At 53.6% G+C, this 19884-nt stretch overlaps 3 protein-coding genes and 5 non-coding genes across 9 annotated transcripts in view; 1 reads left to right on the top strand and 7 right to left on the bottom strand.

The window, feature by feature from the left end:
* The first annotated feature begins 7155 nt into the window (after positions 1-7155).
* Positions 7156-12536, top strand: IDH3B (isocitrate dehydrogenase (NAD(+)) 3 non-catalytic subunit beta). Of its 2 annotated transcripts, none has more exons than XM_056121427.1 (12): positions 7156-7230; positions 7328-7408; positions 7550-7648; positions 7754-7874; positions 10137-10197; positions 10279-10411; positions 10495-10628; positions 10725-10827; positions 10930-11076; positions 11222-11316; positions 11403-11463; positions 12409-12536. In XM_056121427.1, exons 1-12 carry the CDS (start codon positions 7195-7197, stop codon positions 12487-12489), a joined length of 1152 nt encoding a protein of 383 aa, XP_055977402.1. In that variant the 5' UTR covers positions 7156-7194; the 3' UTR covers positions 12490-12536. The 2 variants fall into 2 exon arrangements, with proteins under 2 accessions (XP_055977402.1, XP_055977400.1); XM_056121425.1 differs by lacking the exon at positions 12409-12536 and adding an exon at positions 12086-12306.
* A 71-nt stretch (positions 12537-12607) lies between these two features.
* On the bottom strand, positions 12608-18174 carry NOP56 (NOP56 ribonucleoprotein). Its single transcript, XM_056121573.1, has 14 exons — positions 18068-18174; positions 17845-17989; positions 17696-17738; positions 17434-17597; positions 17026-17140; positions 16295-16456; positions 15918-16116; positions 15333-15520; positions 15098-15249; positions 14878-14978; positions 14370-14518; positions 14020-14141; positions 13680-13823; positions 12608-13033 (listed from the first exon to the last, which is right to left on the bottom strand). Exons 1-14 carry the CDS (start codon positions 18172-18174, stop codon positions 12641-12643), a joined length of 2184 nt encoding a protein of 727 aa, XP_055977548.1. The 3' UTR covers positions 12608-12640.
* LOC130030868 (small nucleolar RNA SNORD57) lies at positions 13900-13975 on the bottom strand. Its single transcript, XR_008793536.1, has one exon. It is a non-coding gene; the product is annotated as a small nucleolar RNA SNORD57 (small nucleolar RNA).
* Positions 14240-14310, bottom strand: LOC130030869 (small nucleolar RNA SNORD56). The gene has a single exon (XR_008793537.1). It is a non-coding gene; the product is annotated as a small nucleolar RNA SNORD56 (small nucleolar RNA).
* Positions 14727-14812, bottom strand: LOC130030898 (small nucleolar RNA SNORD86). Its single transcript, XR_008793558.1, has one exon. It is a non-coding gene; the product is annotated as a small nucleolar RNA SNORD86 (small nucleolar RNA).
* On the bottom strand, positions 15649-15781 carry LOC130030882 (small nucleolar RNA SNORA51). The gene has a single exon (XR_008793548.1). It is a non-coding gene; the product is annotated as a small nucleolar RNA SNORA51 (small nucleolar RNA).
* Positions 16570-16637, bottom strand: LOC130030900 (small nucleolar RNA SNORD110). Its single transcript, XR_008793560.1, has one exon. It is a non-coding gene; the product is annotated as a small nucleolar RNA SNORD110 (small nucleolar RNA).
* A 67-nt stretch (positions 18175-18241) lies between the features above and the next one.
* TMC2 (transmembrane channel like 2) overlaps positions 18242-19884 on the bottom strand; it is a 133225-nt gene continuing 131582 nt past the window's right edge. The window contains exon 20 of the mRNA XM_056121572.1: positions 18242-18319. Within this exon, the coding sequence (XP_055977547.1) occupies positions 18242-18319 (78 nt within the window). The remainder of the gene's footprint in view (positions 18320-19884) is intronic.

Raw genomic sequence — 19884 nt, 5'->3', positions numbered from 1 at the left:
AGCACGTTTTTGTTGGACTAGTAAAGCCAGCAGTGCCCTTCCCTTTATGGGCACCAGAGAAAGCTGACCTATTCCTAGGCGGTGATGTCAGTCCTGTCACAGGACCTCTGTGGGTCCCTAGTATGGTTCCTAGATGTACCTTCAGGAAATTTCCGGCAGGTGGCGCTGTTGCAGGGAAAAGAGCCTCAAACTCAAGGCAGTCTATTTCCCAGGACACTTTTTCTCCTCCTGGAAGGAAACAAATCTGCTGAGAATCTCTTTCTAAATGCAGGAGTCTGAAATTACAAATCCACTCTGACATTTGTGGGTGTTCACAGTACAAGCTTGTGTGAGCATTCATTCTGTTTCTACACTCAACTTTGGAACCCAGCAGTCCCACCTATAGGGCCCCTCTTGGTTACAGCAGGACAGAAGCAAATCCGTTCTTTGTTTCTGGAGGGAGACAGCACCCCGTTCCTCAAGGCTGCTCTCTGCAAACACTGCTTGAGAAACGTTTGTCAAGGGCAAAGAGCAGGGAGGACTTTGCGTTCTTGACATAACCAGCAAGAATGTCCATGGCCACTGACCTTTTCCAACATTTCTACCCCAGACCCACTTCCAGCCTGGGCCCGCTTTTGTAGCTCTTTAAGCTTCGTTTCATTTCCTTTTTTTTTTTACTGATTTGTTTTTGTTTGCTTGAGAGGAGCACCCCTGATGGTGTTTGTGGGGGCCACGTGGTGCTGGGTCTTCCCATTGAATTCAGGTCTTCCATGTGGGAAGCACACACTTAGGCCCATTTAATAATCTCCCTGGCTCTCATTTACTTTGTTTCCTTCCTCCTTAGCTTCACTGTTGCTGCTGCTATTTTTTTTTCTCTTTTTGGATCTCACCCTGCAATGCACAGGGGTTACTCCTGGCTTTGCACGCAGGAATTACTCCTGAGATGCTCAGGGGACCATATGGGATGCTGGGAATCTGGGTTGGCCGCATGCAAGGCAAACGCCCTACCTGCTGTATCATCGCTCCAACCCTGCTGCTTCTATTGTTGATGTGGCCAGGGGTCACACATATACCTGACTGTGGTGCTCACACTCAGACACAGTGCTCAGGGTGGGGTCACTCCTTGTAGTTGTGAGACTTGTACACAACTAACTGCTGTTACCTGACCCCATTCAGGGCACTTTTAAAAACCATCAATATGGGGCTAAGTGACAGTATAGGGCACTTGCCTTGCATAGGGCTGATCCCGGTTTGATTCTTGGCACCATATCTGATCCTCCAGGGCATTAACAGGAGTGAGTCCTGAGCAGAGAGCCAGGACTGGTGTCCCTGAGCATCACTGAATGTGGTCCAACACCATCTCCAACACCTGCCAAAACACCCTGATCCCCAACCTAGACCATTTACTGCAAGATCTCTAGGACCCAGCCATATTTTATAAAAAAGCAAGTTTACCTTGCAGCAAGGATCCAGAGAATTACTTAAATCAATCAATGCACATCTCATCCTTCCCCAGTCTTCCTTTCAACAGGAGTCTTGAACCTAGCTCTGACCTCAGATACCTAAGTGAAAATGTGATATATGTTTCTTTGAAAAGCTGTTTCATTTCTTATGAGAAGGAACCAATGGGGCTTGAAATGTTCTTTTGTCCCTTCTTCAGTGCTGAATACAGAGATGACATCCACAGTGGCAGTGACTGTTCTGAGTAGTAGACTGGTGGAATGAAAAATTTTAGAATCTGATCTCAGGACTTATCAGTAAGGTGCTAAACAAAACCCAGTATCCATTATTTTCAAAACTGAGTGTGTGCGTGTGTGTGTGTGTGTGTGTGTGTGTGTGTGTGTGTGTGTGAGAACTCTAAATCAACAGCTCTTATTTCTTCATGAGTTTTCTGTTGACTGCATGCAGGAGAACATATTTCTCACTGTAACGAGCTTGGGGACACTTAGTGACATTTATCACGAGAACAAAGAAAACTATACAGAAATATAGGTGGCAGTGTTCTTGGTCATGGTGCATGCTAAGTATTCATCATCTTGAGAAAGGCTCAACGAATCTAGTAAATTCATATTACTAAACACTATTGCAGCAAACGGCTGGGCTCCTGCCTTCTTGTATAACTTGTTATCTTAAATGTCTGAGACAGCGATTCTAAACATTTTCTTCTTTTTTATATCACATAGGGAGCTTTTAAAATTCCTAATGTTGATGCCAGATAGTTCATCAGATAAGGCACTTGCGTTGCACACAGTTGGGTTTTTCATTTTTATTTATTTATTTTTCTTTTGGGGTCACACCCAAAAAGATTGGGCGATGCACAAGAGTTACTCCTATTCATTCACTCAGGAATTACTCCTGGCGGTGCTCGGGGGACCATATAGGGTGCTGGGAATAAAACCTAGGTTGGCTGTGTGCAAGGCAAATGCCCTACCCGCTGTGCTACTGCTCCAGTCCCCGGTTGGGTTTTTTAAATTTGTTTTTGAACCACACTTAGAGATGCTCAGGGATTACCCCTGACTCTGTGCTCAGTAATCATTTCTGTTGGTGCACAGAGGACCATGTGGGATGCCAGAGATAGAATCTGGGCCAACAACAAGCCAAGGCAGATGCCCTTCCATCTGCCTCAGTACTATCTCTCTGACCCTGTGGGCCACTGGATTTGATCTCTGGCACCATGTATGGTTTGCTGAGCCCTCCAGGAGTGATCTCTGAGCACAGAGTCAGGAGTAAGCTCTGAGCACAGCCAGATATGGTCCCAAAAAATAAACAACAACAGAAAAATCCTAATATCTTTCTAAAATTCCTTCCAACAAGATTGGGGGCCCCAACCATACCATGACATCCACATTTCTGAGGGGTGTCCAGGCTTCTGTTGTTAACTTTGTTCAGGTGACTCCAGTCTCACATCAACTTTGAGAACCAGTCATCTGAGACATCACTGAGTGAAAACTGTAATTTTTTAATTAAAAATGTATTTAGAAATTTTATTATGGTTTAGGTTAACATGGTTAGAACAGTGTCAGAGTTTATGGACTTGATGTATAAGTAAATGCACTCACTGTTATCAAAATGCCCATCACCTCCCTGGCCCCTCTAAGTCCTATTTTTATTCTGCCCCTACTTTGTTAATCCAAGGCAGCAAAGGTTTGTCATTGTTCAATACCTTTGTTCAATATTCCCTTGACTTGTTTCCCATGTTCCACAGATGAGTAAGTTCATCTAGTATTTTTTCTCCCTTGTATTTTACTTAACACAATATCCTCTAGTTCCATCTGCATTGTAGAAAACTGTAGATTCCATTTATTTAGTTTTGGAACCACATCCAGTGGGGTTGAGGGTTTACTCCTGGTTCTGTGCTCAAAGATCACTCCTGGTGGTACTTAGGGTGCAGATGGTGGAACCAGACTTGGCGGCATACAAGGCAAAACCCTTACCCACTGCACTATCTCTTGCTCTCTGATTTCATCTATTCCTATGGCTACATAGTATTGCATTATCCAATATAGTTGCAATATATGCCATTATTATTATTATTATTATTATTATCTCTTGGCTATTGATAGAATTACCTGGCGCTGGGGGCAGTTGGGTTAGGGTTAGGTATGACGCCTACCCACTGGAAGATGGGGAATCTGGGTGGAGGAGGCCCAGTCCCGAACCAAGCAGGTTTGCGATCTCAGCCCCGGGACCCGCATGCCTGGGTTCCTCTGCTGGTTCCTTCATGAGTGTGGAGAGTGGTCTCAGCATGGCTGTGGCTGGTTCTGGAGGTCTTCATCTGCTGGGGCTCTGCTCAGGGCAGGGAGGAAAACTCAACTCGCCCCTGTCCAAGGGGCCCCGTTGAGAACAGCCAGGCGCGGGGGCAGGAGACTGCGCTGTTCTCTTCCAGGAGCTGGGTTTTATAGTCTCTGGGTCTTGGCCATTGATGGGATTACCTGGCTCTGGGAGCAGTTGGTGGGTGTGATGCCCACCTACTGGAAGATGGGGGATCTGGGTGGAGGAGGCCCAGTCCCGATCCAAGCAGGTTTGGAGATCTCAGCCCTGGGACCCGCAGAACCAGCCACAGCCATGCTGAGACCACTCTCCACATGCATGAAGGAACTGGCAGAGGAACACAGGCATGCAGGTCCCGGGGCTGAGATCGCCAAGCCTGCTTGGATCGAGACTGGGCCTCCTCCACCCAGATCCCCCATCTTCCAGTGGGTAGGTGTCATACCCACCAACTGCCCCTGGCGCCAGGTAATCCCATCAACGGCCAAGACCCAGTGACTATAAAATCCAGCTCCCGGACATCTTACTATCTAGTTCTTACCCTGGAGAACCCAGCAGGCTACCTAAAGTATCCTGCCCACACGGCAGAGTCTGGAAAACTCCCCATGGCGTACTCACTTGATCACTTATCACTTGACTTCCCATTAATCATTGATTTGCTCGAGCGGGTGCCAGTAACATTTCCATTTGTCCCTGTCATGTGCTAGTGTAGCCCAATGGCGTCTGTTCATTCTAGGAACATGAAGAGCCTCAAACCGATCGTTCAGGGTCTTGATGAAGAAGTCTGACCATCTGGTAGGTGGGTGACCACGCGATCTTTTGACGTTCCGTGGAATCCAGTCAGTAATGGCTCTAGTCCAGCGGTCGTCTCCAAATCTCATTACGTGTCCAGCCCATCTGATTTTCGATTTCCTCCACTTCCTCCACTACCCAGCCGCCGCCATGGTCCAGGATGCTTTCCGGACGCTCGGGCCGAGACTCACGCATGACTGAAGCCCCACAGAACAGGATAAGCGGAACTCTGAGACCTTGGACTCTAGGCTCAACTGACCCCAGGACAGAGATCTTCTGCTTGCTCCCACCAACCACAGGTGACAAAGGGATTAAAACCAGGAGCCCCACCCTGCCCTGTCTGCTTCCACCAACCACCAGAGACCCAAGGATTGGATTGCGTGGCATACTCAATATGCCAAAAAACAGTAACAATGATGGGTCTCATTATCCTGACCCTGAAAGAGCCTTGAATATGGCACTTTCTAAAATCTCAAGGGCTAGAATGAAGGAGACGTTACTGGTGCCTGTTCGAGGAAATTGACGAACAACAGGATGATTGTGATGATGATGATGTTGACGATGATGATGATTAAGGGTTTTGGGCCACACTCTGTGATGCTCTGTACTCAGGAATTACTCATGGAGGTGCTCCAGAGCCCGCAATGGGATGCTGGGGACCAAACCCAGGTCAACCATGTTTGAGGCAAATGCCCGACTCACTGTATTATCCTTCTGGCCACAATTTATGCAATTTTTAAAACATTTTAAAAATTTTATATTTGGGCCACACCTGGCAGTACTCAGGGTGGAATCTTGATCTGCTCTCAGGGATCATTCCTGGTGGGCTCAAGGGACCATATTGGATGCCAGGGATCAAACCTGAGCCAGCATATACCAGGCAAGCTCCTAACTCACTGTACTGACTGGCCACTCCTTTATCCATCTGTCCTTGAACATTTGGGCTGTGAAAACGAACTTTAGGGTGGAGTGATGGCTCAGTGCCCAGTGCGTACCTTGCAAGTGTGAGGCCGCCAGTTTCATCACACGCTGTGGCACCACCACTGTGTGAGTCCTCCCCTGCTGCATGGGATCCACAGACCTGCCCTTCACAAGGAAGCATGGTCACCAGGAGCACTGCGGCAACAAAAAGGGAGAGAGAAGAAGGAAAAGAAGGAAGGGAGGAAGGGAGGGAGGAAGGGAGGGAGGGAAAGGGAAAAAGCATTATGGTGTGGGAGAAAAACTATCAAAGTCAACAGGGAGGAAACTTGGTTAGAGTAACTTAGCAAGCTGGGAGAATCCAGACCCATATCTCCTCCCATGGAAAGTGCCTTGTTCTTTAAGCCTTGAGTGATGAATAGCGAGAGAGGTTAGAACCATGGCAGGCTTTGCATCACAAAATGACAATTCCCCATCTCAGTTCTTTTCTTGGTTCAGTTTTTTAATTTTTGGGCCACAGCCACTGAGGTGCTCAGGATTTACTCCTGGCGGGCTCAGGGGACCTCATGGGATGCAGGGGATGGAAGGTGGGTTGGCTGCATGCCAGACAAGAGCCCTATCCCTCCCCTCCCGTTATTGTTATTTTATCTTTGGGTTTTGGACCACTCCTGTGGTGCTGAGTTTTTTTTTACTCCTGGCTCTGAATTCCGGGATCACTCTTGATGGGCTCCGGAGACCATGTGGGGTGCCAGGGATGGAACCTGGGTGGGCCGCCTGGAACACAAGTGCCTACCTACCTATTACTCTTCAATTAGTTCTTTAACGTGAGTCTTCATTTGACAAACATAAACATCCAGTTATTATTTTTTTTCTTTTATTTTTTGTTTCGGGGCTGCAACTAGCGATGTTCAGTTTACTCCCGGCTCTGCACTCATAGATCACCCTCCTTCCCCGCTCCCCCACTGCACTCATAGATCACTCCTGCTGGCGCTTGGGTCAGACCCTAGGAGATGCCTTAGATAGAACCCTGGTCTGCCGCGTGCAAAGCAAAAGCCCTACCAGCTGTCCTGACTCTCCCCGCCCGTTGTGGTAATTCTCCTACTTTTTTCAACTGTATCACAGTGAGCTACATAGTTACAAGGTTGCTCATGATTGGGTTTCAGCCATACAAGGTTACTGTTACGGTCATTCCTAAATTTCAATCTAACTACCCGGTCGGCTGGCTGAGAGCAGCGGACAGTCAAAACCAAAAATAAACAAACAAATAAATAGGGAAATCTAAGACATTTTAAATCCGACTTTATTGATTTCACATTGGTTTGCAGAGTATACAGTCCCAAGGCTAGAAAATCTCTGTAATAGAACTTCCACCTCTGGGTACATTGGTGGAGGGTAGCGGACAATCCCTGATGAAGGGATTAGTGTTGATAGGGTTGAAGGTGTTGATAGATGTTGAAGGGGTTGATAAGCCTTGAAACTCAATCTTAAATATCTTTGTAACTTTAAAGTTCACGGTGATTCAATTTAAAAAAAAAACACTAAAATTCCCCCGAAAAGTAAAAAAGGGTAGTGGACCAATTGGGGGTTGGTCAGCATCCGAGGGGCCCCGGGAGGACGGTGCGGGGCCAGAGCGGGAGGCGCGCGCAGGGGCCCCGGCCCCGCCCCTCCGGCCGGAAGTCGGCGTCCCGGGAGGCTCCGGCTTCCGGCGTTATTGCCCACGCGACTTCCGGTGGAGACATGGCGGCTCTCTGCGGTGTCCGCTGGCTGACCCGGGTGAGCGCGACGGGCGGGCGCGGCGGGCGCGGCGGGCGGGCGGCGGGGCCGGGCGGGGAGGCCGGGCCCGACCTCACGGCGCGCGTGTCGGTCGCAGGCGCTGGTGGCCGCCCCGAACCCCGCGCCATGGAGGAGCCTGGGCACGTCGGCCGCGGCCCAGGCCGCCTCGCGGAGCCAGGTGAGCGCCCCCCGCGCCCCTCCCCACGCCCCCCCTGCACCCCTCCCCGCGCCCCGTGCCCGAGCGCTGCCCCCCGCATCCCTCCCCGCACCCCCGGCCCCTGCCCCCGCCGCGGCTCCAGCGCCCCCGGCCCGCCCGCAGGCCGAGGACGTGAAGGTGGAGGGCGCGTTCCCCGTGACCATGCTGCCGGGCGACGGCGTGGGCCCCGAGCTGATGCACGCCGTCAAGGAGGTGTTCAAGGTGAGCCCCCCGGGGGAGGCAGGCAGGCAGGCAGGCGGGCAGGTGCGGGCCTGCTCCCGCTCCCCGCCCCCTCACCCCGCCCCGCGGGGCACCTGCCCCCCGCAGGCCGCCTGTGTCCCCGTGGAGTTCCAGGAGTACCACCTGAGCGAGGTGCAGAATATGGCCTCTGAGGAGAAGCTGGACCAAGTGCTGAAGTCCATGAAGGAGAACAAAGTGGCCATTATTGGTATGTGTGTGCTGTGTATGGACTGGGTGCCCGTCCCCACCCCCTCCCGCCAATGTCATTTAAAAAGTCAGGCGAACAGGCCCGTGGCCATGAAGCTCCCCTCTGACTTGCTGATACACAAACCCCCCCTTGGGAGCCCAGGAGTCGTGTGACAGCTGACTCTGCAGGCTCCCGGGGAGACAGAGCGAGTGCCAGGCCTGGCCTGGGAGTCACTCCAGGTCACCTGGTCTTGTGTCTTTCTTGTGTCTTAAGAATGCCACTCCTAGCAGCTGCTTTTCTTCTGCCTTCCCTTCTCATAGGGTGTCTCAGTTTCATTCGGTTCCCAAGGCACCTGTCCCCTCTGCCCCAGTCCTTCTTGTCTTGGAAGGAGCTGGCACGACTTTCTCAGGCCCGTCCTTAGCTTAGGAAAGTCAGTTCTTTGTGCATTGACCTTCAGATTTTCTGCTTTCATCTCTGGAACATTTCTGGGCTTGGGCCACATGAATCTGATGGTTTCTAAACACATGCACTGTCTTGGCTTATGTTCGTCCTTCTGCCTTGAATGTCCTTTGCTTTCATCGCTCCCTGTTAGATTCCACCTCACTCAGTGTAGTTAGTACCCTAGGGTTGTCTCCAGTGATTCTGACCTGCCCGCTCTCCAGGCATAGGGGCTGCCTTCAGTAACAAGTGTGAGCTGTTACAGTTCTGGGGCCAGGACTGTGAATTAAAGGGATGTATGTGTGTGAAGGGGGGGGGGGGGGAGGTCCACCCTCCTTAAGCTTGGGGAGGAAGTAGGCCTGACTTTCCACCCCTGCCTGACTTCTGTCTTAGAGATGTGCCACTCCAATTTCTGTCTCCATATTCATAAGCCTTTATCTCTGTCTCTGCATCTGATTCTCCTTTTCTCGTGTAGACTTTTGCCTTTTCTCGTGTAGACTTTTGTCATTGTATTTAGGGTCCATCCCACTCCAGGGTAAGTTCAAGATCTTCAAACTGCTGTACCTCTTGCATACACAACTTTCCAAAATCAGGTCATTTTTGCTTGTTTTTGGGCTATGCTCAATGGCGCTCAGGGCTTACTCCTGGCTCTCCATTTAGGAATCACTGTCGGTGGACGCAGTGGGGAGAGGGGAAGAGATGGACACACACACACACACAAACACACACACACACACACACGATCATAAGGGATGCTGGCGATTGAACCCTGGTTGACTGTGTGCAAGGCGAGTCTAGCCTGCTATACTTTTTTCTCTCTGATCCCCAATAAGGTCATTTTTTTAGGTCCTGGGGGCATTTTTTGCCTCCTTTACACAATTAACTAAAGTGTGGCTGAAGTGGTGGCTCTTCTGGGACACCGATTTTCCCCAAGAGAGTGTTTTCTCTGTGCTCCCAAACGTGCTGCTGATACTTCTCTTAAGATAGTCACGCATGCTGTGCCAGAGCTATGATAGTCCAGTGGGTAAGGCACTTGTCTTGCACACGGCCATCCTGGGTTTGATCCCTGACACCTCCTGAGCCCCACCAGGAGCAATTCCTGAGCACAGAGCCAGGAGTCAGACCTGAGCACTGCTGCTGGGTGTGACTCAAAAACAAAACAAAAACTGAAAATTACACAAATAGTTGCATCTTCTGTGTGATTTGTCTCCCAAAGCACTGTTGTTTTAGGGCAGGAATCACAGTTTTCTGGTGGTTGTCTCTAGTAATGGGTATATGATATTTACTAAGTATTGGCTGAAAAAAAAAAAAGTCAAATGAGCAGACAGAAACATTAAAACAGGTTATAGATCCCCTGGGTTTTGTTCTTTGATTGTTCAACCCAGACTTTTAGATAACATTAAAAAAATCTTCAGTCGCTCTTTTAGTGCATTTTGAAGTTACCACATCATGGATGGAAAATAGAGCAGTGACCAGAATAGTTTGTGGTTGTAACTAGTGTTTGCCTTTCTTCCTCACTTTAGCATGTGGGTAATGCCTATCTCTAGTGATTCTGGCCTGCTCTGTCTCCAGGCAGTAGGGATTCCTGATTTTTTGGGGGGCTACACCCAGTTTTGTGCTCAGGAATCCCTCCTGATGGACTTGGGGGGATCATTTAGGACCAGGGATCAAAACCGTTCAGCTGTGCTCACAGTAAGTGCCCTATCCAGTGTACTGTCGTTCCAGCCCCTGGGTCCCTGCTTAGAGTGGGATATGGGGCTGGGCTTGCCTTATATCCCTGTGGGGATTACCATCTGGGTTCCCTTGGGAGCCTGTGCCTGATATTCCTCCCAACACTTATTGCAGGAAAGATCCACACCCCGATGGAATACAAGGGGGAACTGGCCTCCTATGATATGCGGCTGAGGTACGTGACGTGGGGGCTGTGGGTGAAAGGGGTACTGGAGGGCGGGCAGGCACTGTGCCCATGACTCTGCCCCCCTCCCAGGCGAACATTGGACTTGTTTGCCAATGTTGTGCACGTGAAGTCACTTCCTGGGTACATGACCCGGCACAACAATCTGGATCTGGTGATCATTCGCGAACAGACGGAAGGCGAGTACAGCTCCCTGGAACACGAGGTGAGGGCCCAGGGACCGGGAGAGCAGCAGAGGGCTGCCCTTCTCCCCACAGCCCTCCAGCGGCTTCTCTCTCCTCCCCGCAGAGCGCCAAGGGTGTGATTGAGTGCTTGAAGATCGTCACTCGAGCCAAGTCCCAGCGCATCGCCAAGTTCGCCTTTGACTATGCTACCAAGAAGGGGCGGAGCAAGGTCACAGCTGTCCACAAGGCCAACATCATGTGAGGCCATGGCGTTGGGCGGCAGGTTCTCGGAAAAGTAAATCCCCCCCGTCCACTCTCTCTCGGCTGAATCTCTTCCCTTTGGTTCGTGGACAGGAAACTCGGGGATGGCTTGTTCCTGCAATGCTGTAAGGAAATTGCTGAGTTATACCCCAAAATCAAGTTTGAGACAATGATCATAGATAACTGCTGCATGCAGGTGAGGCGGCTTCAGGGCCGCTCTCCGTGGTGCTGGGGGGAGGGGGGGCGGAGAAGGAGAGGGGTGAGACTCTGCTCCATGCCCCCGTCTTGTCCCCCCTAGCTGGTGCAGAACCCTTACCAGTTTGATGTGCTTGTGATGCCCAATCTCTACGGGAACATCATTGACAATCTGGCTGCTGGCCTGGTGGGGGGAGCCGGCGTGGTCCCCGGTGAGAGCTACAGCGCTGAGTACGCAGTCTTCGAGACGGTGAGTGGGGCTCCCTCCCAGGGCCCCCTCTTCCTGAGTGGTCCCACCCTGTGCCGCTCCTCCTCCTCCCCAGGCTCCTCCGGCACACTGCCTTGCCTGCTCCCCACCTGTGGCGCTGCCCTGACTGCCGCCCCTCTCCCCACAGGGTGCCCGGCACCCGTTTGCCCAGGCGGTGGGCAGGAATATCGCCAACCCCACAGCCATGCTGCTCTCCGCCTCCAACATGCTCCGGCACCTCAAGTAGGTCACAGCTGAGGGCAGAGGTGAGGTGGCGTGAGGGGGCAGACAGGGCTGGCATCTGACTCTCCTCCTGTCTGCATTGGCAGTCTCGAGTACCACTCCACCATGATTTCCGACGCCGTGAAGAAAGTGATCAAAGTCGGCAAGGTAAGTCTGGAAGGGCTTGGCACTCCTCTGGGCCTCGCTGCTCTTCTCTGGGAACCTGAATGGGGCCTCCTTCCCCACCGGGCGCCCACAACACCTGCTGCACCTACCCTGATCTTTCCCTCCCTCTCAGGCTGCCTGTCCATCTCTGCTTTCTAGTCCCCGTCAGCTACTCCCTTTCCTGCTCCACCCTCCAGCCCTGGTGCTGTGGGTCTGAGCGGGGGCAGGCCCGGGCGCCTGGCGAGTGGAGCAGCCGAGGGACGAGCAGGTAGGGCAGAGGATGAGACCCTGGCGCCCCCTTGGCTCCGCCTGGAGGCCCATCCTTGTTCTGCCTTCTGTTCTTTCCTTCCTGGGTCTGTCTCTATTCAAGGCATCTCATCACCAGTCTGCTTTGCCCGTCTTCATTGTCCTCCTTCTCAGCCATCCTGCCTGCCGTGCCACCTAGCTCAGATAGGGACTCTCAGGAGAGAAGAGCGGATGGGCACCTCCCTGCATCTCTGCTGTATGGCATCTCCCATCTTGTCCCCCCTCTCTTGGATTCCATCTTCCATCTCAGCGCCCTGCCCACCCCCTTCATGGGCTCTCTTCTCTTCTCCCCCACGGCCATTGCCGCTGGTGGCTATAGGTGCGGACTCGAGACATGGGCGGCTACTGCACCACCACCGACTTCATCAAGTCCGTCATCGGCCACCTGCACCCCCAAGGGGGCTAAGCCCATTATTCCTTGCAACCTAACAAGGACCATCCCACCTCCACATCCCTTCAGTACAGTGGACCAGCCAGAAGCAAGCCCTTAGGCCTATAGCCAGACCAGTCACTGCCGCTCCTGGGCAGCCTAGGTTGTCCTGGGGCCGGCTTCCTCAGGGACCTGAGTAGCAGGTGGGGGGTGGGGGGTAGGGACAGGGCCTAGGCCTAGGCCTCTGGGATGATGGCAATTCTCCCCCACAGGTCCGAACTTCTGACATGGGTGGCTATGCCACCTGCCACGACTTCACTGAGGCGGTCATTGATGCCCTGCCCCACTCATAGGCCCCACCCATACCCATAGCTGGTGCCCAATAAAAACACTGATCACATCCTAGGCAGCTTTTTGTCTTTATTGGGGGGATGGGAAACAGCACTTAAAGCACATGCCACCCAAGGGAGTGCGGGGGGGGGGGGGGGGGGGGGGATGTGTCCTTTAATCATCCTGGGGGTGCTTTTTTTGCGACTTTTTCTTTTTCTTGGCGCTGCCGCTCTTGCTGCTGCAGCCAGCTTCCTCTGGCCCACTGCTGCTCAGCGGCTCCTCTTTGAAGGAGAATTTCCGCTTTTTCTTGGAAACAGCCTTGTCCCTGGCTTCTTCCTGATCGCTAGGCGGCGACCTCTTCCTCTTGGGAAGACTTGTACTGCAAGTTGCCTCTTCAAGATCATCACTATTAATATGCTCATCCTTGGAAAATGATTTTTTCTTCTTGGGCTTATAGGAGACAGAAGGCTCCTCCTCTTCCTCCTCCTCCATGCCATTCTCCTGAGGCACCTCCTGCACCTCCCGATTTTTTTTCTTTTTCTTCTTTTTCGGCCGTTCGCTGGGTTCCTACAGGGGCAAAGGGCCAGAGACATGTCACCTACTGTACACACAGAAACAACCCTCCCCCACTCCATTCCAGGCGAAAGGAATCGGGACACTGGTAAGGATGTGAATGCGAAGGTCTTGCCTCTGAATGTAGTTGGGAAATACACTGAGATGACCCCCACAATGAAGCCCTGGAACTACTGAACAACCCACCATGTAGCTAGCCATCTTGTTTGAATTATGCAAAGGGGGATGCAGAAGTGTTGAGCCAGGCACTGTGGACCACAAGGAAATCACTCCACCACCGTGCAGTGGAGCGCCCCCCCCCCCCGCCCCACTGTGCAATGCCACCACCTCTAGACACAAGAGAGCAGGCCGAGCAGTTCACACTCCTGCTGAGGATTCCTGGGAGGCAGCAGAGGACAAAGCACACTTGCCCAGGGTAGGGGTGTGTGCTACAACCAGCTCTGGGCTCTCAGCAAGGTCTCTCAGCACCTAATTCCTTCCTATAGGATCGAGAGGTAGTTTTGAAGATTGTTTGTTGCAGGTCATCCTCACAGCAGGACCCAAGGAAGCCTGCACTGGAGAGCACAGTGCGCTGGGCACGTCCTGTGTCCTGCTGCAGGAATCCCGCCTGGGGCCATGCTGACTGCCCCCAGCACTGTACCTCACACTCCTCGGCAGTCTCGGGTGTGCTGCTGTTCCCTGAAGAGGCCAGGGCGACCGCAGCCAGGCGCTTCTTCTCCTTCTTCAAGCGTTTCTTCTCCTCCTTCTCCAGCCTCCTGGCGATCTCTGCAGCCGCTTCCTCTGCCTGGCCAGAGAGAGGTGCTGGAGAAGCTCTGAAGGGCCTGGGAGAAGGTTCTCCAGGCCTTCTTTCCAGCTTCATCGGATCAGGCTCATTAAATCAGTTTTTTTTGTGCCTCCACTCCACAAGGTCAGGCCAAAGAGAGCTCATCATCTCCAACAGCCAGCTAGGGTGATCCCACCCAAGCGCCCTCCACACTGACCTCAACCATGGCCTCCTTCATGACATCCAGATTCTTCCGTGGAATCTCTCCCGTCTCATAGAAGGACAGCCGCTCCTCAACTTGCTCTCGAAGCTTCTCCCCAAATACACTTGTGGGCACCTCTGGATATGCATGTGTGTGCGGGGCAAACAAAACCTGTCAGCCCCCAGCCCCTAGGGGGCAAATGACCCCCCCACAGCACCAGTATCCCCCTCAAGCTTCACTCAGACCCAGAGTGTCACCACTCACTAGGTGAACTGCTGTTGACGAAAAATACTGACATCATTGTAGAAGCTCCTCCCCGCCCTCCAGGCCCCTTTCCACAGCTGCCAACGCCTCACTACCCATACCAGAGAAGCAATCGATTCGTGAGGCAATACTGCATTTGTTTGCCAGGTATCGGGAGATGCGGCCCTTGTTCTTGGCAGCTGCTCGACCAATGAAAGTAGAGTGGAAAATGAGTCCATATTTGGGAGTGTTACCCCTTGTCTTCAAGGCTCTGGGAGAAGAATATTCAGCAGAGACTTTATGATCAGAAATTTCCACCCCCCACCCCCTGTTATCCCAGACAACTGCCCCCCAAACCCTCTCCTCCCAAGGGAGGCGGCCCCAGGCAGAGGTGGGCCTCTCCCTAGCAACCCACAGCTCCCAGAGGCAGACGGAAGTCACCCAATGTCGCTGACCTGGAAGTAACGCTGGGCCCTGGGAATCACTCAGACACCAGGACGGGCCCATCACCCCACAACAGAGGCCTGTATAGGTCAGGGAGCCCTGGTCAGCCATCACCGTGATCCCCCAAACAAAGCACTGGGCACCAGAAGTGGCACCTGAGTGTGGGCCAGGTGCCCCCACCGGTACCTGAACAGGGCCTTCTCAGCCCCAAGGATCTGCACAGTGGACGCCGGGTACTTGGCCAGGTTGGTGAGACTGCCAGCGTGAGCAATGAGGCGCGCGCCAACCTGAAGAGGGATTCAAGAGCGGGTTGGAGGAGCTGGAACGGAGAGTTGCCAACCACAGCACCACCCTCTGCTCCAAGCCAAACTCAAATGGATACTGGGGTCCCCCCCCCTTTACGTACCGCTTCCCCAATTAGGGCGGAGAGACTAGGGGCGACTTGGCTCATCTTGGACCGCAGGTAGGTGTGCAGGCTCTGCCGGTATTCTGACAAAGACACCACTCGGCTGGAGAAGCTCTCTATATTGATCAGGTCGATAGCCGATATATCCATGCCTAAGAAAGAGACCGGTGTGAATGCAGGTGTCAGCCCTCTCCATGCCCAGAGCCTCTGCCCAGAGACCAGGGTCTGCACTGACCCATGGAGGACCGCGAGGCATCCAGAATGGCCCTGGCCTTGGCCCCATCCATCGTCAGCTCCTCCAGCTTCTCCAGTTTCTCCTCGCTCAGCTCCCGCCGGTTCCCGATGAACTGTGCAATGCGGCAGTACGTAGCGTTGTCGTTGACGATCTTCACCAGCTCCGGGAAGTGATAGCCGTACCATTCCCTGCGAAGAGTCACAGTCACTCCCTGGTCCAAACGGGGGAAGAGAAAAAAAAAAAGCTACGGCCTGAATCCGCCCACACCCAGGCCTTGCCTAGAGGAAACAAACTGATCCATTTCCAATCCTCAAGTCCATGTTACCCCATTCACAATACAGACCAGGCAGAAGGCCTGGGCTGGGGTGTATATGGGGTGGAATTACTATGCCTCCTCTTTCTATACAGTCAGCGTAGAGAACACAGCCTGTGGTAAGCACTGGGAGGCCCAGCCCAACCCTACAGCTAACCCCCTCCACCCCCCAAACCAACCCTGATGGCAGATTCTGAAGGCAAAAAGAGCTCCAAACAAACCAGAGCACCAAGCTAATGACCCAGATCCACAGGGGCTACCCCACATCTTACCTGACACGCATGGAGAAGGTATTGATGTCCTTGTCCAGCTGGTCCAGAAGACTAATGGACTGGATGATCATATTGTCCACCCGGTTTACATTAAACTTAACCTTGGCACGAGAATAGCTGTGCCCCAGCCCCAACTGGGCTTTACATGCAGAGAAATCCGTCAGACCATTCACCAGGTTGTGGAAATGCAGGCGGATCCCTGCAGGAGGGCAGGAGAACCAGTGAGCAGGGAAGGGCTCCCTCTGGGCACCCGTAAATGCCAGCCAAGCAGAAGGGGGCAGCAGCAGCAGCAACCTTAAACACTTTTAGGTAATTTTCTGGACGCCCCCCTACTCCCCCCAAGATGCAAAGCCTGGGGTGAAGGCCAATGACCTCACCTCGCATAATCTCCATGATGACGCCTCCTGTCTGGCAGTTGAACCCCAACTCCTCCTGTATAGCGGCACCAATCTTGGTGTCTCCAACCCCCAGGAGCACCTTCTTCTTCTTGGATGGCAAGTAAGTCTCCAACAGCAGGCGGAGGTCCTCATGGAGGATCCCTTATGGCAAAGAGAGCTCCCACTAGCATGGAATCCCAAAGACTCCGCCCCCTTACTTGGCGCCCCTGCAGAGCATGCTGGGATGGCATTCCTAGCCCCTCCCCCTCCAGGCTTTGCTCAGGGACAGGTTGACTTCAATGAGTGCACTCAGGGGATTGACAGATCCAAGTCATCATTGCAAAGCCTCTTATCAAGGGGGAGAACAGACCTTAGGCCAACCAACACCACAAACCTGTTTGCCCTCAAGGAACAGAACCACCCCTTCCCATTAACCGAACAAAGCAGAGAACCTCATTTAATTGTGCTTAGCATTAAACCAGCCACCCATCTAATAACGATGCATCACTACTCTGCCCACGGTGCACTGTGTGCCTTCAAGAACATTTCACCTCCCACACTGCCTAAACCTTGACATCTATAAAGCCATTTTAATTTACACCCGGTGCCTGGCCGATACTCCTAGATGCGCAACAGATTCAGGTCAACTCAGCTGCAGAAAGGGACAACCCCCACCCCCACCCCCCTCCGCGCAAACCCCGCCTCGAAATACCCAGCGGCGCTGGACTCACCTTCAGACACAGCATTGGCATTTTCTAAGGCAAGCTGAGACGAGGAAAATGGACAAAAGGCCACAAGACGCACGATGTTGTGGAACTTGCCCAAGTTGAGCACGCACTCCTCCACCTGGGGGGCAGAGAAGTAGGTGCGGTGGGGGGCCTCCTCCGGGTGCTGGTCGCCCGAGGCGCCCTCCAACAACGGTGGTCTCGATTCCGAACTAACCGGGCGCCTGGGAAACGCGCCCCGGCTCCCGACTCCGTCGCGAGGAGGCGTGCAAAGGATGGAGGCCCGCGTACCCCCCGCCCCGCCCGACCCCCGCGCGTCTGGACCGCGCGCGGCGGCCACGTGGGAGCGCGCGGTGCATGCCGGGGCCGGCCGGGGCCCGCCGCGCGGCCCGGAGCCCCCCGCGGCGTACCCACCTGCGGCAGCAGCAGGCTGATCTCTTCCACCTCCTTCAGCGCCAGCAGCGCGTAGCCCACCGCGTGCTCGAACAGCACGTGCAGCAGCACCTGCAAGGCGGCGGCGGCCGCGCGGGCATCAGACGCAGCTCCGCGCAGAGGCACGGCCCCGCCCGGGTTCCGGCCTGCGCCCCGGCTCGCGCAGGCCCGAACCCCAAGCTCAAAACGCGGCCTGGGTCGCCCCTCACTTCCCTCCCCCCCCACCGCCCGCACCTCTCCTTACCATGGCGCCCGCTGTCGGCCCGGCTCGCAATGCGGCGCAGACCCTCCGGCGCGCGGCACAGAACCCCGAAGGCCGCGCCTCCGCCGCACCGCCGACCAATCAGAAGCCGGGCGCGGTGCCGTAGACCAATCAGAAGCCGGGGACGGTACCACTCCGCGCAGCCGCGGGGGGAGCCGGTCGGTGGCGGCGGCGGGTGGTGGCGCCCGGAGAGCGGGCTGCGCCGGCCTGTTCCGGCCTAGGTTGCTGCGTGCGCGCGCGCGCGCGCGCAGGGGACCCTGCGGGGCGCTGCGGGATCTGCGGGCCCGGGACGGGCGGGCGTAGGCGTGTTACCGAGGAATCAGTCGTCCAGCCTGCGTGTTTTCATCCTGGCACCGCTGGATCGCGGAGCTTGGCCACGTGCAGTTGCAGGGAGGGGACTTAGGCTGGACCCCGCAGCGCTCACGCCGCTTCCTGCGGGCCCAGATCTTCTCTCCCCGCATCCTACGTCTCCAGGACCCCGGCCTCGGTCGCCGGCCTTGCAACCCACGCTGCCCAGGACCCCGAGGGTCACTCGCCTCCCACTCCTTCCGCCTTCGCGGTGACCGATCGGAAGGGCGGCGCGGCCCTGCGGGAATCGCGCTCCCCCTAAAAGGTGGCTTCAGGGGGTTACGCAGCATTTTTATAGCTGATTATTTGGAAATGAAGGTAGTGGGCAGTAGAGAAACGCGGTCTCTGCCTGCCGCTTTCCCCTCCCGCGTCCCCGCAGGCCCCCGGCCCGGCTTGCCGGCCACGTGCTGGTTGCTCACCCTGTTGAATGGGCCCAACGGACGCCTCTCCGCGGCCTTTGCGGAACTAGGAACTGTTTTGAAATTGCTATTGCTTCAATAATACTAGAGTTATACACCCCAAATCTGGCCAACCTTAAATAGTACTTGTTATAGCTGGTTTTAAAAGAACACTAAATTAAAAAAGCTTCCCCACTTTTTTTTTTTGGTCACTTAAATTCTCTTAATTGCCTTTCATGAATTGAGCAGTCTCATTTTCTTAGGAGTGTATTACAAATAATCCAAATACTGGGTTTATTCTTAAAACCTATTTACTAAATTTATCATAAAATTTGATAACCTCAGTACTGCTCACTGCTGCTCAAATCTGTTGATCTGTATCATGAGTCTGAATCAGTTACTCTAGTTCACGTTTTTTAAAGAAGATGTGTGTTTTTGGTTTGTTTTGTTCTGGGGTCACACTCGGTGAAGATGCTCAGGGCTTACTCCTGGTTCTGCACCCAGGAATTACTCCTGGCTGTGGCCTATCTGCTGGTACCTTCGTTCAGGCCGTTTAAAACTAAAAAAAAAAAAAAAAAAAAAAAAGGTGGGAGAGGTAGGAGAGAGAGAGTCCCTAGCCTGGGATTAGATCCTTATCTCCCTGGGTGTGACTCTTCCCAAAGCAAGGGGGGAGGGGTGGGCTAAGATGACACCCACCTACCCACCTTCCCCAGCCCCACAGGCCCCAATAGCTTCTCTGGTTAAGCCTTAGAGCTGAACTGTTCGATTTGAGGTCCAATTCTTATGTGGTGCCCCGAGCACTGCCAGAAGTGATTCTCAGTTGGCTGAGAATCTAGAGGGAGTCCCTCTGTACCTCCCAATTCTTTTGTGGCCTGGTGTTCTGCTCTTCCATGACAAGGGTTTTCAATTTATCCTGCCGGAGATTTCATTTTCTGACTTGTGGAATTCATACTTCTTGTCAGTTCTAGAAACTTCCATCCTGTTGCTCCCAGTACTGGTGTGCTCTGGTGAGGGTTTATTTTATATGTCAATGTAACTGATTTGGAGGATGCCCAGAGATAAAGCAGGTAAAACTTTATTATGGTCAGGGGCTGGAGCAATAGTACAGCGGGTAGGGCGTTTGCTTTGCATGCGGCCAAGGTTCAATTCCCATGTGGTGCCCTGAGCACTGCCAGGAGTGATTCCTGAGTGCAGAGCCAGGAGTAACCCCTGAGCATCTCCGGGTGTGACCCAAAAAGCACTGCACTATAGCACTGTTGTCCTGTTGTTCATTGATTTGCTTGAGTGGGCAATAGTAATGTCTCCATTGTGAGACTTGTTACTGTTTTTGGCATATGGAATACACCACAGGGAGCTTGCCAGGCTCTGCCGTGCAGGTGGGATACTCTCGGTAGCTTTCCGGGCTCTCCAAGAGGGATGGAGGAA

This window comes from Sorex fumeus, unplaced genomic scaffold (assembly GCF_029834395.1).
Source record: "Sorex fumeus unplaced genomic scaffold, SorFum_2.1 ptg000044l, whole genome shotgun sequence".
NCBI lineage: Eukaryota > Metazoa > Chordata > Mammalia > Eulipotyphla > Soricidae > Sorex > Sorex fumeus.
Note: the sequence above shows the minus strand (reverse complement) of the source record. Positions and strands in the feature narration are given on the sequence as shown.